This window comes from Pagrus major, chromosome 14 (genome assembly GCF_040436345.1).
Source record: "Pagrus major chromosome 14, Pma_NU_1.0".
Lineage (NCBI taxonomy): Eukaryota > Metazoa > Chordata > Actinopteri > Spariformes > Sparidae > Pagrus > Pagrus major.
Window position 1 is genome coordinate 14653124 of NC_133228.1, and position 22914 is coordinate 14676037.

General features: G+C 40.8%; 2 protein-coding genes across 6 annotated transcripts in view; both read left to right on the plus strand.

Moving 5' to 3' along the window:
* Positions 1–6919, plus strand: part of LOC141008115 (uncharacterized) — a 29856-nt gene extending 22937 nt beyond the window's left edge. For 3 of the 4 annotated variants that reach the window (XM_073480340.1, XM_073480341.1, XM_073480338.1), the window contains exons 7-24: positions 40–505; positions 948–1015; positions 1106–1352; positions 1509–1687; positions 1808–2030; positions 2118–2266; positions 2591–2682; positions 3113–3270; positions 3361–3506; positions 3654–3906; positions 3990–4105; positions 4188–4422; positions 4507–4646; positions 4741–4990; positions 5134–5264; positions 5380–5632; positions 5717–5823; positions 6106–6919. In XM_073480340.1, coding sequence (XP_073336441.1) covers positions 40–505; positions 948–1015; positions 1106–1352; positions 1509–1687; positions 1808–2030; positions 2118–2266; positions 2591–2682; positions 3113–3270; positions 3361–3506; positions 3654–3906; positions 3990–4105; positions 4188–4422; positions 4507–4646; positions 4741–4990; positions 5134–5264; positions 5380–5632; positions 5717–5823; positions 6106–6113 — 3221 coding nt within the window. In that variant the 3' untranslated portion in view covers positions 6114–6919. The remainder of the gene's footprint in view (positions 1–39; positions 506–947; positions 1016–1105; positions 1353–1508; positions 1688–1807; positions 2031–2117; positions 2267–2590; positions 2683–3112; positions 3271–3360; positions 3507–3653; positions 3907–3989; positions 4106–4187; positions 4423–4506; positions 4647–4740; positions 4991–5133; positions 5265–5379; positions 5633–5716; positions 5824–6105) is intronic. The other variant, XM_073480339.1, reaches the window with a different exon arrangement.
* A 14146-nt stretch (positions 6920–21065) lies between these two features.
* Positions 21066–22914, plus strand: part of ptpn12 (protein tyrosine phosphatase non-receptor type 12) — a 45872-nt gene continuing 44023 nt past the window's right edge. Inside the window, exon 1 of one of the 2 annotated variants that reach the window (XM_073480625.1) lies at positions 21066–21647. In XM_073480625.1, coding sequence (XP_073336726.1) covers positions 21546–21647 — 102 coding nt within the window. In that variant the 5' untranslated portion in view covers positions 21066–21545. The remainder of the gene's footprint in view (positions 21648–22914) is intronic. The other variant, XM_073480624.1, reaches the window with a different exon arrangement.

Sequence of the window (22914 nt, forward strand, 5' to 3'; positions counted from 1 at the left end):
AGATAGGCCAGTGTTAAGCATCTTCTTTCTCATTTGCAGATCCTCGATTATTACCAATGGATGACTGCATCCTCTCCTCCCTGTCTCTACCTCCTGGCACTAAACCCGTCATGAACACCACCTCCTGCTCACCTGCTCTCAATGAATCAAACCCTCCAGAGTACAAAGGATGCCTCGACGATCCCTTCAGCGCGAGCAGCCTGGAGAGGGCGAGTAGGAGGAGCTCAGAGACAGCGAGACAAAGACCGAAGGAGGCGAGAGACTCTTGGCAGCTGCAGGTTAGAGGTGGGAACATTTCTCAGGAGAGGAAAGCACCAAGCGCAATTAGTGCACGGCCATGTGATGAAACCATAGACCTCACTGCGTCTAATGAGACTGCGGACACAGATTCAACAGCTGATGACAACAGCCAAAGCGTGATTGGAGGGCGGGTTCTCAGGAAGAGGAAGCTGAGCGGAGGTGTGGACGTTCCCTCTAAACAGCCTGCGGAGGCCACAGCTTTCTTGTAAGATCACAACAAATGTCTCACTCATGGTTCCATTTGCATTTGAGCCATATTAGCAGCGAGGTTTTTGATACTTCGCTGTCAGTCTTTTGGTTCAGCACCTCAGTCTTGATGGATTTGCACAAAGTTTTCTATAGATATTCATTGTTCCGAGGCAATTAAACCTAACCTGTGTTGGGTTAACTCTAGAGCTACCACGAGGCTAACATTTCTGGTTTTGACTGAAATGTCTTGATAGCTGTTTGATGGACTGTCATCAAATTTGTACCCACATTCACATCCCTTCAAGATGAGTTGTTGATTGATGACGTTGGTGGTCATCAGATCAGGTCAGGTCAGGTTTTGGGGGAAACGGTAACAATCAGTAAGTGATTGGGCTACGTAAAAGGTGTGTGAGCCTATCTGTCAGTTTTATTCATTGTGTGTTTTTCCACCATCGCAGGGATTCATCAGCGGATGGTGAGAATTCAGGTGAATCTCCTCTAATCTCGATATGGGGAGAATATACAGGTTTGTACAGTTCACTTATGGATCAGTTGATACTATATCAGTCAAAGCTTTTTCTAAAAACTCTTTAATAACTCTTCTGGTTTATTTCAGACTCTCAGGAACGTTCTTTCCCAGCTGTAACGGACACAAAAGTTCCCTGGTCGGACGAGGAGACACTCAATCTGCTCGACATCTGGGGGAAGGACTCGATGCAGCGGGCTTTGAAGGGCTGCTTGAAGAACCGTCACATATTCACGCAGATCGCACAGAAGATGGCAGAGAGAGGCTACATGAGAACAGTGGAACAATGCCAGACCAGGATCAAACGACTGAAGAAATGCTTTCGCCAGAATATCAGGTGGGTATAAAATGATGTCCTTTCTGCTTGTTTTTCTGTCCAATCACTGCAATCTGTCTGATAACTAGTATTTCCCTCAGACCGATGATGTCATAGCTGTAGAGAAAAAAGGAATTGAAACAAAATACCTGTTTCCTTTTCCCGGTCCGACACCAGAGGGAACTCCAGGATGGAGTGTAAATTCTACGAGCAGCTGCAGCGAGTACTCGGCTCCTCGGCTTCCTCGGCCCTTCCCGAGATCACCTACGATGTTGAAGAGATCATCGATGAGGACGAGTCCCAAGACGGAGACGAGGACTTGCAGTTTGTCGGCCAAACGAGCCGACTGGAAATCGGTACAATGTCGCATTTTTGTACTTCAATAAAATACTTCTGCATCGGAGGTGTTAGATGTTTGAGAAATTGGTGTCGTATATCAAAATAAACCAAACAATGTTTTCATATTTTTATTTAAGGAACTAAAAGTGTTCCATGGACAGACTTTGAGACGTTGGCCCTCATCAACACCTGGGGGGAAGACAAGCTGCACCATGAGCTGAGAGGCGTGCACAGAACCGGACACATTTTCTCCACCATATCCAACAAGATGGCCGCCCAGGGCTTCTCCCGAACACCAGAGCAGTGCCAAACGAGGCTGAAAAGGGTGAAATCGAGTTTCAGGCAATGCTACGAAAACAAGTACGTGTGCTTACAGCGAGAAAAAGGTTAATGGAAGAGTTCAGGATGGTGTGTATTTACAGTATCCGTCTGCTGTCTTCTTACTAGCATGAAGGGACTGGAGCAAGTTGAGTGCAAGTTTTACAATGAACTGGGAAGAATTCTAGTGAAGGACTTCCCCTCAGTGTCGCAGCTGGATGAACCACCAGGAGAGCCTGAAGACAACGACTTCACCTCCTTCTCCCATCAGGATATGGGTACCCTGACACCTAATCATTGTCTAAACATCACATGGAAATATATATAACAAACCTATGTTTACAGTCACACTCAAGATATAGGTGGAGCCCTTAATGAAAAACTGGTTTTAGACAGATTCGGTGTTTATAAGGAAATGTGAATTTAACACAAATAACACAGCTTCAGATTCCACAGAATGCACTCCTTTGGACCTGTATTTTGAGGTTTTTCCCTCAAGGAGGCGCTATAACACCCAAAGTGATCAATAAATAGATGATGCTATAATTAGCGCAGTAAAGTTGACAAATGAAATGTTCTCTTTTCTATTTGTATCTCTTCAGAGCCTGCTGTGGGCGTTCTGGAAGAGAGGAAGAAAGTCCCCTGGTCGGACAAAGAGACCATCATCCTTCTGGAGATCTGGGGAGACCCGCAGGTAGGAGTTGCAGGCTTTTAAACTCTGTGTGGGAGTCAATGCAGTACTGAGTTCCCTCGCCAGACAGCTTAATGACCATTCACACCTGGGCTCACCTAGCCTTAGCAACCCAAATGAAGGCCGGTTGGATCAACGACCCACAAGAGGCCCTAACGACTCTGAAACTCAGAGCTCACACGTGTCCTTTAACAACTCTTAGTTAAGTTAGAACTGAGGAAGCCTCTTCAAGAAACTGAAACAAGTCCAGCTGCCTTCGATACAGCACTTAGACTTACCATGACCTGAATGAAAGAGCCTTCATCAACATGTTCAGATTAGTTAAAGAGGAATATCTCATATGGAGGCATGACATCATCATTAGTCTGATTGTTTAAAGACATTGCAAATATATACACTGTTTATTTTTACTAAGGATTTCTCCTGCATTTAGGTCCAGCACGGTATGAGACGTTACCCACACAACGGTCACATTTTCACTGAAATATCAGAAAAGCTCAGCGCCAACGGCTTCTCCCGCAGCCCAGATCAGTGCCACACCAGGATCAAACGGCTGAAAGCCAGCTATCGGCAGTGTCAGGAAAACATGAGGTAGAGGCCGCTCATGAATATTTAGTTTGTATACTGTGATGTTGGCAGGATGTGTGTGTGTGATAATACCGGTGCCTTTACTGTCTTTAGCTCCTCCGGGACCGACAGAGTCGACTTTAAATTCTACGACCTGCTGGAACAAATCCTGGACAAGCAGCCGTCAACATCCTCCACTGTGGTGACGGACTCCATCGAGATATCGGAAGACTCTAATGGCGAATCGGTGCCTGAAACAGGTAAATGTCACCTTAACTCACTGATAGAAGGGCAACATTAATCTAGAATACACAATTTACTGATTGGAGTTACAATCATACACGAGTGTTGCATTCAAACCAAAACCAATATAGACAGTGACAGGTGCTGTGTTTTTCTGCTGTTAGATGGAGAAGTCGGCATGTTGACAGAAAAAACAGGACCAAGCTCATGGTCAGATGAGGAGACCTTTGCGCTTATCGAGATCTGGGGCGACGAAGACGTCCAGAGGTCGCTGAGGGGTTTCGTCCACAACGGACACGTTTACGCAGAGATTTCGGAAAGAATGCAAGACCTCGGCTACTCGAAAACCTCGGAGCAGTGCCGCTGGAAGGTCAAGTCGCTGAGGAACAACTTTCGACAGTGCTACGACAAGAAGAAGTGAGATCAAGCTTCCCATCAGTCTGTCCGTTATTTGTTTGTGTGATGGTGATGTTTCATCTACGTCTTTTCACACCTTCTAGATGTGGAAGAAGAGTAGACTATAGATTCTACAAGCAGCTGGAACAAATACTTGGACACGAGGCAGTTTCTATTGATGAGTATGATGAAAAAGACGAACAAGCAGACCCAGATCCAGGTACGGTCATTTTTTTATCCGTTCACACAGCGGTAAAAGAAATACATTCAGCAGTCTTTACAGCGACTTCATCCATCTGAAGTAGGTGCAGAGGGTGTGAACACAGCATGGACGGAGCAGGAGACAGTCGCTCTCGTCGAGGTGTGGGCGGCAGACGACATGCAGCACAGCCTGAAAACCTGCATCCGCAACAGCCACATATTCGCCGAGATATCGGAGAAAATGGCCTCCATTGGATACCTGAGGACGTCGGAGCAGTGCCACAACCGGATCAAAAGGTTGAAGAAGACTTACAGGCGTTACTGCAACAACCGGAGGTAAATAACATGGTTGAGTAATGAATTTGTAAACTTTTCCACCCCGGCAGTTTCCCAGCATGCGTTTTGATTTTCATTTTCCAGAAGTGGAGGGCGGCCCGCGGCGTACCGATACTTCGACCTCCTGGCTCCGGTGCTCGGTGATAACTCTGTGTACGCTGATGTTGACATTAGTGCTTCAGAGGCCACCGTGCAACCTCTCATGGGCAATGATCCTGACATGTGTAGGTTTGAATATGTTGATATAATCGTACACAGTGTTGTTGTAAATTCCAAAGATTTACAACAAAATAATAAATCTGTTGCTCCTCCACTCAGACGAGCAGCCCTCAGCCAGCCACCTCCTGGCCGAAATGAGCAGAAAGATGCCCTGGTCGGACCAGGAGACTCGCACCCTGCTGGAGGTCTGGGGTGAAGACAGCGTCCAGCTCAACCTGAGGGGCTGCCTGAAGAACCGCCACGTGTTTGAGTACATCTCTGAGAAGATGAACGACCAAGGGTTCATAAGGACCACGGAGCAGTGCTACTCCCGCATCAAGCGCCTTAAATACGGCTTCCTCCATGAAAAGTCAGTGATGACGAAACTATGACTCTTTTTCTCCTAAACGCATGTTGTTTGGCATTTGAATGGGGCTACAGGCTACACATTCAAATGTGGGGATCTGTCTGGAGGTAACTTGTCCAATGTTCTTTCTTCTCCTTTGAATTCAGGGAGGATTTCAAATTTTTCAGCGAGATGGATGAAATCTTCAGGAAGGAGCTGAAAGCGGACAAATCCGTCCCGGACACGTCGGTTACCGATGAGTCAGATGACTACACACTAGTGCCTGCTCAAAACAAAGGTGAGCTTCACCTTACAAATCTAGGTTATTTTCTTTTTTAAAAGTGAAGAGACACTATTGGAGTTATGTAATCATATGACATTCATTATGTAATCTAAGATGTCCTCTCTACTAGTTGCCTCAGGTACGCAGTGGATGGCTGACAGCTCTAAGCAGACCTGGGGCGACGGGGAGACAGAGGCCCTCCTGGCCATATGGGGGAGCGAGGAGATCCAGGAGAACTTAAAGAGCTGCACCAAGAACAGACACATCTACATCCAGATCTCTGAGGTTATGGCCAGCCAGGGCTACCTGCGCACTCCTGAACAGTGTCAGACCAGGATCAAGAGGCTGAGGGCCAACTTCCGACACTTCCTCGAGGGCAGAAAGTAAATACCTCTGTTTATTTGAAGGGAATGATCGAGCAACAAGGCTCTTAAAACAAGCTCTGATATTCTGTTTCCTGTTTCCAGAGGAGAGAAACAAGAATGCAAGTATTTTGACCAGTTGGTGCAGATATTTGGCAGCAAGTATGTGATAAACTCTGACCCCCTGGCCGACGATGTAGCCGATGGCGTAGGTAAGAAGTCACACTCACTGTCGCACTGTTAGCTTCATCAATTGGATAATGCCTGATTTATAATAGATTCTCGTATTCTTGCTTTTGGTTTCTTTCAAGACAACAAACAATATATATTTTGTTAATTACTGAGCCTTAGAGATGCTGTGCGGTGGATTTCGTAACTTTTGGATAGAGCCAGACTAGCTGTTTTCCCTCTGTGTCTAGTTTTTATGTTAAGCTAAGCTAAACACATTAATCGCACATTTAACAGATTTAACAGATGTCCTTTATCTGATTCAGAGACCTGAAACTGTCCATCATCTCAGAGTGAAGTCACGAGGACGCAGCAGCTGCAGACTGACGGAGGAACAAACAAGGACAAATTAATGAAACTGTTACACTAGCGGCGCAGTAATTTACAGCTGACAGAAGAGGACCTCTCCAGGCTCGCTCAACTCTTTGCCTCTGTATATACTTCAAATACTTCTACATTCTTCATATACACAGACCGACTGGAGGCTGTAGTGTGTGTGTGTGTGTGTGTACGTGTGTGTGTGTGTGTGTATGTGTGTGTTTCATCCCTCCACCAGAGTGTCTTTGTCATTATTTACAATAGAGCCATGAGACTAAAACCAGGACACTCAGGGCCCGAGGGACAAACACGGATCTCTGATCTTGACCTGGTGGGAGTCGCACAAAATGCTGTTCTCCTCCAAAAAATATGTTGGTTTTTTTTAACGTGTATTTAATTATTTTGTACTTGAACTAAAACAGAGTGATTCAAAGCACATGCAAAAAGAAATACACACAAGGCCTCTAACTGTAACCACAGCACACATTTGCTTTTTCGTCTTAACTCTCGCTTGTTAAAAGTGTCCGGTTTTGCGCTTGCGTGAGATGTTTGAAATCTGAGGTGTGAACGATCCACTCAAAAAGTTTATTCTTATTTTTTACACTGAATGATTGAATCTTGTCCAGAATTTTTATTTATTTAATTTATTGTTTACATGTGTATTTAACAATTTGCTTTAATATTTTAAAAGCACATTTTTTTCTCCCACAAAGATGTTGAGGTCACATCCATTAAAAGAAACTTGAAATGTGCGATTCAGAATTAATTTAGTTTGTTGTGTTTATTTATTTACTTACTTGCCTGAAAAGTGTTCAAGACTGTGAAGTGTACACTGAAGCCACGATAAAGACCACAGAAGCAGACCAATGTGCCATATGATCATCCTGGCATGACAGTTGAGACGTGCAAATCTGCAAGAAAATCCTAAAAATTATGAAAAAAATAAAAATATTGAATCTCTGAGGTAATATAAGAAGTGAGGTAAAACCGAAGCAATACAGCAACTGGCACAATCCATTGAAAAGTGTCCCATCTGCTTCCTTACAGTCATGGTGCTCTGACAGAACAGTAGTGAGCATCTCATACAGTGCTGGAAAGTAACTCAGTACATTCACTACAAGTGAACTTCCGAGGTACTTGGACCAACATTTTGTTACTTTGTATTAAATATATTTCTTCTCCACTGCAAATATAGTTTTTACACCACCAGGCTACATTTATCTGACAGTTGGTGCATTACAGGTTATGACTTTACATTCAGAAAAAATACAAAAACAGTGACATATTATTGTGCAATAAAAGAAAAGTGCATAAATTATTCAAAATGACCCCGATCTCGACCAAAACGGTCAAAAAGCTGCTTACACATTGATTCTGGAGACTATCATTTACAACTTCTGCTAAACAGAAGCAACTGATGCCAAAATTGTAGGATAATACAGTTTAAAGTCATGAAAACGGCAAACTGACTCTATAATATCTAATATCTACCTTGACTTTGCTAACATTAGCCACTAGAAGCTACAGATACCACCGGGCCAAGTGAGGCTGTAGCAACAAATGACCGAATGACGGTAATGACTGAATTTTCATTCTTGGGTGAACTGTTCCTTTAAGCCCAATAGTCACTTTCTTTTAGCTCTGTTTTTGGTCTCCACCAACTCCTGAGCTGCGACACGCTCCACTGTGTTCAGTAGCTAATCACTAATTCTGTCCATCTGCTGTTTGGTACTGAGCAGGTAGCGTACGGTGGATATTTCAAGCTACTTTCATTGACAACAGTTGCCCTCTGTGGCTGAAAGCGTCACTATGACTATAGCTGTTTTAAATAGGAATCTGAGAAACTTGAAAATGTGACAAGTGTGGAGAAAGTATGCACAAACTAAGGTGCGTTGTCAAGATAAATCTCCTCACTTACCGGCAGTAACAGACACACTATCTCTGTCTTTCACCCTCACAGACCGGATGGTTTACTGCTGTTTACAATAACTACAGTCAGCCAGAGGATCCTGCCCTGCCTGTATTACATTAGTTGAAGTGTGATGAGGGGAAATCAAACAGTGACTGCTCGGAAACGGCCCCTAAACACACCAGGGTTTCCACTCACGAGGCCATGTTTGTTTGACAGTGTTATTCATTTTGTTGAAGTCCCCCATAATCATTCTGATACTGTACCAGGCACTGAAGGGGCTTTTCATCACATTTATGGCTTCATGGTCTCAGCGCAGAGAGGCAGAGCTGAGCTGGAAAAACAAGAGGAACGTCCTGTCTGTGCAGCGAGTCTCGATGGGAATGGTAGTGTCTCTTTGTCTTCCCACCACTTTGAAATTTGATAGTACAGACAGAGGATGAAGACTTATGGTCGTGCACTGATCCGCCTACCTGCACAGCAAATCAGAGTGATTTCTCTCACCGACAAGCCGATTCTACGTGCTCAATCGGCCAAAAAGCCACCGACAAGAACCGTCTAGTCCGGTGGAAATGGTTGGGAACACACCGACTAGAGCCACCGACACTCACTGACGGCCCTGATAATGTCCAACGGGCTGAAGTCCGCCCGGTGTGTCGGGGCATTTACATGCTCACAATGACAATCTTAGCATGCCGATGTTTGTAAGATAATGTTTAGCGTGATCACCATTTAAGTTTGCTGTGTTAGCATGCTAACATTTGCTGATTAGTACAGCGGAGGCCGACAGTCATTAGTTTTGCGTGTATTTCATCATAAACACAAACAACATTGGTAAAATCAAACACTTCACTTGATACCGAAACCGTCCTCTGCTGTCTATACCATCCGATAGCCAACTTTATCGTGGCACGAGAGAAAAGGCCAGGGGGTCACCAAAGTCATGAGGGTTCATCCTCTGGGAACCGTGAATGTCTGTACAACATCTCATTGAGGTCCAATCCAACAGTAGTTAAGATATTCCTGCAGCTTCCTCAGCTCTTCCTTTTACTTCTAAGACTACACTGTCATCCCTGCCGCTCTCTTTTTCTTCATCGTCGTTCCCGTTTTCTTCCTCCGTTTGGTTATTGTTGTTCTTTCTGAAGAACACCACTGGAACTGTTTCCTCTCCTCCACACGCTTTGTATAAGCAACCGCGCAGGTCATAAAATAGCTTTCCACAGGTCTGAAAACAGGAGGAAAACATTGTTGTCGGATGCTGTCTTAAATGCATTAAGTTCATATTTGACAGTGAATGTAATTTCTGTCTAATTCTACCAACATGTCATTGTACTTATGAAATAACAACATATGGATACACGACCAATGCATACAGCAAACAGATGACAACGGGAGCATCAGCAATGACCATCTGAATAAATTAGAAAACAATGGATGATAGAACACACTAACAAAAAATAAAATGCAACATCATTAGAGAAAGGGCATTGTTATTTTAAAAAAATACCAATTTTCAAGCACCATTTAAAGAAAAAACACACATTTCACCAGTACTGTCAGATAATAAGGCTCGAGAAAGAAAGGACATTCTCCTTCCCCACGTCTTTAATGAAAGATCCAACGAGTGAAATGATCTGCCTAATTATAATGTCACACTTCTTACCCAAGCTATCATGACGGCCCGGAACGCGGAGCTGCGTTTTTCTACAAGGGATAAGACTGTAGAGAGACAAGGCTGCACACACACAAACAAACAGGATGTGTTAATAATACATGGTTTTCATCTTTGTGTGGGTTTTTGTCAATCACTGACACTTAAATAGTTATCTGAGCGTTTAACATTAATAAAAAAGAATATTGGCTGTCTCACTCACTGCTGGTTTATAAGGCTGGGGAATATACTGATTATATTATCGTGATATGAGACTATATGTCTTCTTAGATCATGGATTTTGTTATATTGTGATATAAGTGTTGTCTTTTCCTGGTTTTAAAGGTGCTATTTGTAAGAAAAGTTTATTTTTAACTCGTCAAAAGATGAAGTCGAATGAATTAAAGGACGGGTGGGCCGCCATCCCAAAGCTTGTTGGGAATGAGCAATCAACTTTTCTTAAAAATTACACCTTTAAATGTTGTATTTCAGTAAAGTGATGTAATCTTTTGAACTTACCAGACTGTTGTAGTTGTTCTAATACTTGTTTTTACCTACTTAGCCCTTATATCCACACCCTTATATTAGTAAAGCACCACACAGACTTATCCCCGACCACAAATACACCAGATTGCCCTCGTGTTTCAGCCGGGACGCCACAAAATCCTACAAGAATAAACCTCACTATCATATCAACATGGACAGAACACAACACAGTGGCGATGGCTGGGTATTAAAGCTGAAATCAAATGTCTTGATCAGATTCATAATCTCACTTACATAACAAAACAACATAGTTACTGGTTTTTGTTGTGGTGTATTTGCAATATGTTGTTTATTGTATTTTAACTAATCCGTCTAGTGTTTAATTTTATTTTACTTACACCTTTACACCTTCTTAAGAAAGGTGCTATAGAAACAATTGTGGTAACCATACTTAGGTGGGGGGTCGGGGGTGGCAGTGTAGATAACTAATTATGTTTTTACGTTAACAGATTTTTTTAGAAACAAATACATTTTTACCTTTCATGACAGCTATAACTTCTCACTAAACTTATATGAAATTACAAATATTGCTGCGATGAATGAATGCACCTACATTTATAGCTAAACATTCTATATTTAATCAATAACCCATGTTTTTATACATAAATAAACATTATTATTATTCTACTACTGCTTCATTTCTACCAGATTTGCTTTCCAGATTCATAATCCAGATGACACATTTTTAATTTGCACTGTTACCGCCACAATCACATGGTTGTAATTTTCCTGTTGATTAGTTGCCAGTCATTATGAGAGCTGATCTCATCCAATTGGAGTGAGTAAGAGGCATCATTTCACTGGTTACTCTTTTTTTTTTGATTGATTTGAAGATTTCTTTCGAGCACACTGGGACCTCCATACATTCAGAGACATGTAACTCTTTATGAGCGTCCTTATATGGTCAAATATGGCTCTCCAGGCTGTCACTACCAAGACAAAAGGAAACTGTTGTCATTGTTTTATACTGTAAAGTACAGAATACATAATGTCATGATCGTTAAATATGCATGCAAAAAATCTGGCACCTGAAGTGACATTCTGTCTGTCTGCAATAGTAATAAGTGAAAAGCTTGTGAAGTTTTACCTCCTTGCTGTTCATGCATCCAAAGCTCTGGCTGTTCCGAAAGTGTCCTGATGCTGTTAAGATGAGCAACAGCAAACACCAGATCTGAAAAGGCAACAGAGAGTATGGAAACTTGACTCTTTATTAAGATCAGAGGTGGTGCAAAGTAACTAAGTACATTTAATTAGAAGTGCAGGACTGTATTGGGGTGTTTGTACTCAAATGTGTGCTATACATTAAAGTTTAATTCTCCCTGATGACATTTATTTCTCTGAGATGGACATTGTTTATTACTTTTAACTACATAGAAGCAGCAGAGTTATTAGAATGTAAGCACATTGAATTAATAATTACTAGACTGATAAAGATAGGAAAATGCAAAGCAAATATAAATACCTACCGCATATATAATCACTGTTAATGTTCCAGTCCACGGGCAGTATTTGGGCTTCCTGAAAAATGTTTTTTTGTTGTCACCATTCTCATCCACAGACTTAAAAACATGTGGCACCACCACTTCTTCACAATTCTGGTTCTCCGTCTGCTTCAGGGGGAAAATGACCAGAGATTGACCCTGGACAGATGTTTTGTCGTGACAACAGAGAAGAGGAGGAAGCAGGCTCTCTTCACTCTCAAGACTCCGCCTCTGTATGTATGGAGGAAAAATGATGCCAAGGGAAAGCTCTTGTCCTAAAAAAGGTCATCGAGACACTTCCTATACTCAGTTCAGCTTAAGTGCTAAAAGATGTACAAAAGTGGTAGTCTCATTAAAAAAAATACCCATGTGAGAAAACGATGGTGATAATGGTTCAAAGAAACCAGCGCTGAGCGTCTGTGTAGATAGAACAACAGCTTCATGTGTCAAAGTCCAAACATTTGGTAGATCTCCACCTCTCCACCCTCTTTGTGTCTCTTTTACAACATTACACTTCTTCCTCTTTTGCTCCTGACATTCAAAAGTCATAATTATTTCAGCCACTAGAGGGCTATGTCACTTAAATCTAATCATATTTTACTTTTGGCCTGTTTTTTGTATTTTAAATACACAAAAAATCAAAAAACACACTGTGTCAAATGTGAAATAACGTGAAAAATCTTCTTTTTTTTAAAGTCAACATTAAAATACTTTTTAATTGAAAATGTCACATTCAAGTTGAATACTGTAATTAAATTAAATTAAATTAAATTAGATAGATTAATGTCATAGACCATAGTCACATGGTGGCCATTTTCCTCTGACATCCCTCTCAGGGTGGGATGCTCAAATGTTAAACTGCTGTGTTTCAGGTTGCAATTTCTATGAATGCAGGAAATACGATTTTTTTTTTATAATTTACCTACTTCGTGATTGATTAGCAACTGAAAAGATGATGGATAGTGAAAATCTGGGGGGACATCGAGCCGTACTTACTACCTTTTAATACATGTGGTGGTTGAATGCTTACATTAGCTAGTGGGTTTTAAAATAAGTTGTTTTACCTTAAAATGCAGCGTAATGTCCTTCCAGATTTTCCCTACCCATGGTCCTTTCTCTTGCTGATCAAGTGGGAACCCGATAGAATAGAAACAACTGAAGGAATAATGTCTACGGAAACCCTAAAAGGCCATGCATTCATACATTTTATTTCTTCTGTTTTCCTGTGATAACGAGTTAATTTCATTTGTTTTCTCGAGATCTTGACTTATTATCTCAAAATAACAACTGCTGACCAGCTATGTAGTTAATGACGAGATCTCAAATTAATTATATCGTTATCTCAGGAAAACAAAGTTTCGTTATCTCAAGATCTCGAGAAAATTATCCCGTTATCTCGGGAAACCGGCAGTTGTTATTTCGAGATAATACCTCGAGATCTCGAGAAAACAAATGAAATTAACTCGTTATCACGGGAAAACGGAGGAAATAAAATGCATGAATGCATGGCCCTTTAGGGCTTCTGTAAATGTCAACAACATTGGCCATAGATAATAAATCCAACCTTACCTTTTAATGTTAAGTTAAACTGCCTTGTTGTTTCGATGCTGCATAATTTTTTAAATTGAGATTTCACAAAAGTCATGAGTTAAGTTTAACCAATCATGTCTCAGCTCATCTAATGTATTACATTTTTATTATATGCTGATATTATCCAAGGAACAATCACACTGTACCTGTACATGTTGGAGGTTGTTGCTTATTTTTGGTGTAAGGTCTTGTGCTAAAAAAATGTAATTTGCAGAATCAGCAGCAAAGAATTTTAATTTTAATGTTAACATTTCTTGGTGCAAGCTATATTTTCAAACAAATTATGCTTTTAAAAAGTGGTGGAGACATGTCCCAATATAGCGTCCCCAGGGTAAATGAACAATGAGATCAAGTACAACAATTTACTTATTGACCTACAGAATGAATAACAATGTTTGTTCACAATAACTCACAGCCCTCACATTTTTCTTCATCAAAACATCAACATTAGTCACGTTTGCCCACTTGGTGGCGCCAGTGGATAAACAGTTACTCCACAGTGACTATGATGGTCGTGCTTTAAGTCCTAATTTTAGAAAGAGACACTCACACCAAAATGATTGAATACTTTTAAGAAAAGCTGTTCTCTCTGGAGGTTGTGAACTCTCTCCTTAGGCTGTACATCAGATCCTGTTGTCCATTTGCTATAATGCGTCAATATGCAAGCAGGGAAACTGCAGCAGTGTCACTGACATAAACACACTCCATGTAAAACACACACATATAGAGCACTTAAATAGACGGACACAGAGTCACACACATACACAGCTCTCAAAAGCTAGGACAGTAATTATGTGTCTAAATCTGACAGAGCGTCCAACCGCCAATGTCTGGCTGCCTGCCAGTGTGTGTGTGTGTGTGTGTGTGTGTGTGTGTGTGTGTGTGTGTGTGTGCGTGTGTGTGTGCGTGTGTGTGTGTGACATTGGTGAAGACAGAGACAGGCTGGCTGGAATCTGTTGAGGGAAGGGTTAGCAAGGGTGTTGCTGCACTCAAGAACTCACACACAGGAAGGCCGAGCAGTGCCACATCACCCACCTCACCACTCAGTCCACTTTAGACACGCAAATACTGTATATCATATCACGCGATGATAAGGTCGAGATTCTCTTATACAGTTAATGTAACTCCGGTTATGTTGACTCTTTTGCTTGTATGTTTTGCTAAAATTATTAAATGAAGGGCTGTTAAATGAAGAAATTACAAAAAACAAGAAAGAAAATATGATTTAGCAAATAATGCTGCCAGCTAACATTGACTAAGGTTAAGTTGATGATGTTGTTGTGTTGCAATTTACACAAGAGCAATTTTAAGATGTTTGTATATGATTGTGTATAGTTCTACTTCACTACATTTTTCACGAAAAACTGTACTTTTTACTTTCCGTTGTAGGTTGCAGTCTTGCTTAACTGGATGCAAGACGTGATCGGAGGTGGAAGACGTACCCAGATCCTGTACTTAAACTAACTACAAGTAACTTTCAACTGGTTACGAAAGAGTCTCAGTTTAACGCTGATGCGTCTCTGTGACCTACATAAGCAAACGAGACCATCAGCGAGAAGACTGGCTGTTTCTATAAAGTCATTATAGTCATTCTTAAGGCCTGTAACCGGATCAGATTCCAGCTTATCCGGTTTGACAAAGTCATAAAGTTGTGTGAGGATGAATTGAGGAGTCTCGCGGCCTGAGGAAATAAGCTGCTCTGTAGTCTGGTGGTACATTTCGGGGCTTAAACATAGTTTTCTTTGTTCAACTTTTGTCCACAGGGGGCGCCAGAATCAACACAATTGAAAGTTTCTTTGTAGCGGCTTTAAGTAAAGGTAGCAAAACACAAGGTAGAGATACTCTGTGGTGCATTTATATTTTTATGCGTGTACAAAAGTAAACGTAGTTATTATGCAAATCGGCACATTTCAGAATAATATAGATTCAATTATTTGACTGTAGTTATCAATGCATTGATGTGTTTATCACTTTCAGGTTGAAGCTGATAGACGGTTTGACTGCTCTATAGTTTATATGCTGGGTTAGCTTTTGAATTTCCCCCCTGGGATCAATAATGTTTTGTCTTCTGTATTATCTGAATAGTATCTGAATTATTACATCTTAATCATTTGTTGATTACATTTTGTATTACTAAACTTAATCTTCAAATTAACTTAAATAAATGTAGTGGAGTAAAAAGTACAATATTTGCCTCTAAATTGTGGTGGAGTAGCTTATAGTTGCAGAAAATGGAAATACACCTCAAAACTGCCCTCAAAGGGTAACTCCACCAATTTTACACATTAAAGTGTGTTTACAGGTCTCTGTGAGACTACTGCATATGTGAAAAACGTATAGCAGTATAAAGCCTTCTGTGGCTCCAGAGGAAGCTGCAGGTATCTGATAAATTGCCTCCAGGGATGTCACTCAGTGGCTGGATTGCATTGTGGGTAATGTACTGCAGTTGCCAGGTTTTAAAAAAGGAAGGGTTAGGGATAGGATGTATGGAATAAAAAAGGCTATATCTCTGGTCCAACAGTGTTACAGGAGTGCAACGCAGACCAGTGGACCGCTTTTCAAAACCTGGCACCTACATTACTGACGATGCAACTTAGCCACTGAGGGACATCGCTGGAGGCAATTTATCGGACCTGCAGCCTCCTCTGGAGCCACAAAAGGCTTTGTACCACTTTTTACTTTAAGTTACCCTTTAAGTACAGGGCTTAGGTCATTTCGCTCAGTTGCTTTCCACCACCTGAGATGACGTCGACACTTTCTGAGCTCCAGACCGAAACATTTCCCAATGATTTTCTCATCTAGTTTTAGATATATACGTACAAATTAACGGAATAAACCACACAAATTTTCATAAGAAGACAGAACATTAGTTCACCGAGCTTTCTGGAGGGAGGAACACCCTTCTTTCTTGAGATATTCCCTCATTAGGTGTTGGAGATGGAAGACTCATCTCTCCCTTAGGTCTTGCAAATCTCCCATAGGAGTTCAATTAGGTTGATATCTGATCAATGACCCTTTAATTGCCTGTGGATGGGGGTTGTCACATGTCACAGAGCATGGTGGGATGTTAATGTCACATGTATTGGTTATACTTCCTGACTCCTTTATTCTCCTCTTTCTCTGAGTTAATGACTGAATTCTGAAGCTTATAACAGAGGGAGGCATGGCGGGGTTGTGTAACATACCACTGAGTCATTCCTCTAGCCTGAGGGCAGACATTTTCACCCGGCTTCATTACTGCAACAGGCAGGCTCACGTTCTATCTATGTGTGTGTGTGTGTGTGTGTGTGTGTGTGTGTGTGTGTGTGTGTGTGTGTGTGTGGACTCATCCTGCTATGTTCTCAAACATGCAGCTTCATGCTCTTCCCTCTACTGCAGGCAGAACATGACGGAAAGGAAGGAGAGGAAGGGCAGTGAGGAGGAAAGTCAGCGAACAACGTCATGAGGAGAATGATAGTGTGTATGCATTGAGTGTGTGTCTGTGTGTGTGTGTGTGTCTGTGTGTCTGTGTGTGTGTGTAGGGAGCCTCCCTCCCTTGGGGTTGTGTATGGGCTTGTTACAGCAACATTCCTCCACTCAGCTGCTTCTGAGCAGCACATTCCAGAAAGAGAGGGATAGAAAGAGAAAAGAGAGTGAGTTAAAGGTGGGAGAGAAGAAGAGTGGGAGATAAAAGGGGGAGAAAGAAAAGCGAGGGAGTAAGGGAAGGAGACAGAGAGCAGGGAAGGGAGGAGAGGAGGCAAAGGGGACAATAGGAGGGACAGTAGAGGATGGACGGGGCGGGTTGTTATGGTGAAAAGGGGAATATTAATAAGACGTGTAATTGATCCCTGTGGTGTTCAGTGGACCTCCCTGTCTTCTCCACAGAGAGGTCAAAGGTCAGGGTCAGATACAGTACAGAGAAACCAGAACCAGCGCTGAGAAAAGGAAGTGACAGAAAGATGGGGGTGGAAGGCCGCTCTCAAAATATTATTCCCCATACAGCCATAACACACATACACACACACAGACTAAAGTGGACTACTCTTTGGTGTGTGTTCATCTCTTCAGTCTGCTTGACCTGTTTCCACTGAACTGTGGAAGAAAAGAAACAAACCTCCACCACGAACACAGACACGCATAATGATTCTGCCACATGATTACACCCCTCTGTACAGGCACAGCCGATACACAGCGAACATGAAATGAAGATGGAGCTCGTTTGGGGTAATCGGTTAATGAAAGCGGAAAATATCAACTAAAAAATATAACTAGATGTGTGTTTTATTACAGGAGACGGAAAAAGCAACTTAAAATGCATAACTTTTGTGTATCAAACTTGAATAATAAACACTTAAACCTCACATGATCTTCATGTGGAAGTTCATAACACTTTTATTTTTACAGGTCTGTTAATGTCTTGAGAAGTTGGTGGTAATAACCAAGCAAATATTTGACATTTCTTTGAAATTATCCCTTAATTACCAAGATTATTCCCTCAACGTGCTGCAACAAATCACTTACTAGTTTCGTGGAAATGAATTCAAGCTTAACTGCTTTAAAAAAAAAGGCAGAATATTATTATTAAATAGTGTTGGGGTAATTTTCAATAAAGTTTTAGGTAATTATTGTGATATTTTGGGGGGTAATTTTAAGGAAATAATATAATACTTGGTATACCACTTACCATGAAATATGCAGACATGTAAAATGATGTGTTCCCAGAAGTCAATATAAAAAAAACTTATAACTTATGTAATATAATTGGATGGGCAATTTATATAATATACATGTAAAGTCAATGTTTTAGGTATAATTATTCTGCATAAATAACAATATTAAACAATATTTTCAGGCAAATTTTTGTTTTTTTATGTCTGTTAATGTGAGAGTCGACCGAGTATCTTTGAGGTTTGGACTGTAGGTCAGATAAAAACAGACATTTGAATATATATAAACTTAATTTATACATTGCTTTGAAACAGGATTCAAACATGGATAGAGGCAATAAAACAAGCAATGAAAAAAATAAGTGGCATAAAAACTCATAAATGATAAATGGTAAAGGAGATAAGACATGTTGGCAATAAGACGATGTGCTAGATTTAATAAAGAGCTTTTGTGAAAAGATGTATGTCACCTTGGATTTTGGGAAATTGTGATGGACATTTGTACGACATTTAATAGTCCGAATAATTTATCTGTTAGTTGAGAAAATAAACAAATGAATGGATGATATGAAAATGATGGTTAAAGTTAGTTGCAGCCATAATGTACTGAACACAAACAAGCCTACATCCCATTCAGGACATAGTTAAGGGCTTGTTGACAGACTGCATGATGCATTTTATTTTGAAAGAGAGGAGAGGAGAGGAGAGGAGAGGAGAGGAGAGGAGAGGAGAGGAGAGGAGAGGAGAGGAGAGGAGAGGAGAGGAGAGGAGGGACAAAAAAGAGAAAAACAATGACATATGCAGGACTCCGTTATCAGACATGACAATCAACTGTGTCTCTCATGTCTACTAAATAAAGAAGAGGCCCACAGCAGAGAAAGAAGGGGGGAAAGAAAGCAGAGATAACATTAAATATTTACTGAGGATAACAAGCAAATAAGTTTAAAGACTGGAGCAACAAAAAGCAGTTTGTGTGTGAGCGCTTGTTGGCTCGTTGACAGCGTCCCTTCTCCTTCTCCCTCTGCCTCATGCTGAATAGACGGGCTTGTTTGTTGTCTCTGGTAGAACGAAAGGAAAACAAAGTCACTCGATTCCCCTTCTCTCCGTGTGTGTGCTTATCGGAAGACAGTTAATCATGCATAAGTGTCTATTGAGTCCCCCGCCAACTCTCTCCAGAATACCAATTTACCATTTGTTCTTTCCCTCCCTTCCTTTACCCTCTATCTCTGTCTCACCAGATTGTCTGCTACATTAAATTTAAATGAACTGGGTGCTAAAAAGAGCATTATTTAACAAAATTGTGTAACACTCATTTAATCTAACCAGTCCTACTAGCAGCACTAATGCTGTTTCTAGCATGACTGCAGCCTTACATATGTGTTAAGTGGAGATGTTTCATGGTAAATTTGCTTGTTTCTATTCCTGGTTGCATCCTAATCCAGATTATGTATCCGACCCATTAATCTGTTGGCTGTTAGCTGCTTCTTCACTCTGGGTTTCACATAATCCACCTCTCTTCTATCTATCTATCTATCTATCTATCTATCTATCTATCTATCTATCTATCTATCTATCTATCTATCTATCTATCTATCTATCTATCTAGATTAAAATCTGGTGGTATGACTGCATGACGGGATTATTACAACTATTCAGTCTGATTTTAAACCATAGAGAAGATTACTGTAACCTGTTCTCTCCTGTATCCCCTCATATGTGCACACAGTGGACATGCATGTTGGTAGATAGTAGAAAAGGTCACTGGCCTCCATAAGGGATTGTATATGTGTGAGAGCCACAACCATGAAAACAGTTGGAGGGAATTAGACAGCACGCCACCTGGACCTCTTACATAACAGAAATATGAATGCATCAATGATTTAACTGAAAGGGACCACCATTATTTAGCCTGCTCGGCCCAAGCATATCTCAAACTCACAGACATTTATTTCGAAATATTGTCCATATACTATGCTAAATGATAGGTACATTTGTATAAATGATGCAGAAATATCTAGAATCTTAGCCATAAACATATATCATATTTCACTTAAATATTTGAGGAAATATAATGGGATGTGTCACACTGTAGTAGATGCAACTCTCAAACTCATTTGCTGACAAAACATGCAGCAAGATGCAGTCCAGTCCAGTGAGAGGATGGCGGACCCCCCTATTATGAAACCATAAATAATTTCCAAAAGAAGGTCTTGTTTCATGAAAATCTTATATCTTATCTAATATCTTATGTCTTATTTAAGCAATTATTATACAGACAAATTAATCTAGAATACCTGTAGAATAGAGATTACTGTTCATATTCATGTAGAAACACGTAGCCTTATTAAATGGAAATATCCATGTAAATAAAGAATCAATAAACATTCACAAAAGACAACAGAAATGGCACTTTTTTGTTAGGCCTACCACTTGTGTCATCATGTAGTCATTTTATTTTAAAGCTTGATACATTGACACAATGTAGCGCTAACTGGAGGGTACATGCACATTTTATTTTTAAATTTAAATTAATGTATTGGATTAGTAAAGGTGGAATATTGTTTTTATCTATGTGCAGCTGATTATGTAAAAACATTAAATATACATATAAACACAACACATAACAACAAGACTGAAGGTATACATGCTCAAGTTATACAGTAAAATTCAAAAAATGTAAGAAAAACACCTGTAGAAAGAGATTACTGTTAATATTAATGTACAGAAATATCTAATTAAATGATAATATACATTTTTTTAAAAATAATATGGTGTGATAAACAATTTACACTTAAATCACAGCCTTAAATGTGACTGAATCATAAACTACATTGTATTTTTTTTACAGCAAGTTGGTCATTCATGATGATACCAGTGATGATGACTGACCGCGTCAAAACGACGGACACACATTCAATCCAATCAGAGCTGGCTTTTTGGTAGAGCGACATACACGTTAGCCAATAAGATTCCAGCATCTTGTTTCAACTGTCCAATCACAGGCAGCTATGTCGTGGAAGGGGAGGGCCGTTCTGTCCCTTGGCTTAGCCCAGTCCGGATGTTCCCCAGTAGCGAATAACGAGCAGCAGTGTGTGAATGTGGCAACCGAGGTAGACAGGGAGGGGTAGATAGACTGACCAGACTAGGCTTTTTTTTGTCTTTTGTCTTTATTTTTATTTTCTTACAGAACCAAGTGTTTACAGTCTATGTTTCGCCCCGGTGGTGAACTTGTTTGTAGCGCAGAAAACCCGGCCGCCGCTGCTTTTCTTTGGGACTAACCGTTATCGTTGTGAAAACAGCCCAGAAGAAAGAAGGAAAGGGAGAAACAACATGGGGCGATAATAAAAAAAAAAGAAAAGAAGGTGTTGTGAACCGACGATGACTCTCTGGGAGGATCCGTGAAGCTTATTTATTTTTATTTATTCCCCCCTCTTCCCTATCCCTTGTGTCCTTTTTTTGGTTGTTTTATTTCTACATTTTCTACCCTCCTTGCTACTTTGGGAGGTTGTTATTTTTTTTTTTTTTTTAAAACAAAAAGGAAAAGGCAACGGGATACGTTACGAAGATGGACCAAGCCGGCATCCTGAGAAAGTTTATCCAGGGGGTGAAGGCCATGAGCGAGGGGGACGAGGAGAGGGGAGAGGACAACTTCGGCAGCGACTTTATGGTGGGTCAGAAATTTACCTAGCCTCCTTTGCCCTCACATCTGTCTCTTCCCCTTCATAATTTCCACCTTTCCCTCCGTACTGACCCTCCATATTCCCACCCCCTCCCTCCCCGTCTCCTGCTTCCCTGTATCCCCCAGGAGGTGAGGCAGGGGCGGCCACACTGCCCTCTTCCTTTTCCTCCCATTTCCAGGCTTTACATGGCGGCCTAGCATTGTCTCCCAAACCAGCAGAAACACCACCGTGCTCCTGCTTCTTTACAATTAAGAGAGACAACAACAAAACAAGACACATTCACGTCACTTTTCCAGCCTTCGGCTATTTTGTCTTACATGGCGTTGCTGGGATAGCTTAGCTTGTAGGTAAAGGCTGGGCTAAAGTGCAGTGTTATGGTGGCTCACTGTCTGTTAACCATGCCTGATTGTGAGGATACAGTGCTATGATTCATTGTCCTCTCTGATACTCAGTAAGCAGTGAATACCCACCAATGGAAATGAGCTTAATTGTGTGTATTATCTCACGTGATTTACATAGTGTTGTTATAGTCTACTGCTAAAAATCTCTATGAAATATTTATAGGATGACTGTAGTTACCTATTTACTAAAAGTCTAGGGGAGGATATGTATTGTAGTGGATGATAAATCCACCCGAAGACAGTAAAACCAATACCTTTATTTGCAAATTACAGTTTTCTAACAAAACTCAGGGTTTTCACTCCCTTATTGATGTAAATAGGGTGGACAAAATAATAGAGATAAAGCCCAACCCGTACTGATCAATATTAGGGAGTAAGAAATTCTGATCAATATCTAGACCGATATGCACACAGTTTTTGGGGTGATCAGTTGTGACAAAGATATGTTACGGAGGCAGGATATTCAACAATTTAACAATAAACTTAACTGTCCAAAATGACACCAGGTAACAACGCCTCGAGCACCTTTTTTTCTGCATCATAATCTCTTTAAATAAAGCTGCCATTAACAACGCATATGGGAGAACACGTAGATTGATAGCAATATATCTGGGATCGGCCAAGTTATAAAGCGGTTTGTCTCAAATTAGAGACAGTATAATGCAGGGACATTCAACAGAACCACAAACTACAGCATTCATAATTATTTTTAGTTTAAACTATATTATGTGTACCTAATAAACGGGCAACTGAGTGTAGATCTTGACCGGTTTTACAGTATTTTGATTCTTCCATGTGGAACGGGTCTTGTGAGTTGTAAAAAAGACATTTATTGTCCAAGTAACATATTTTA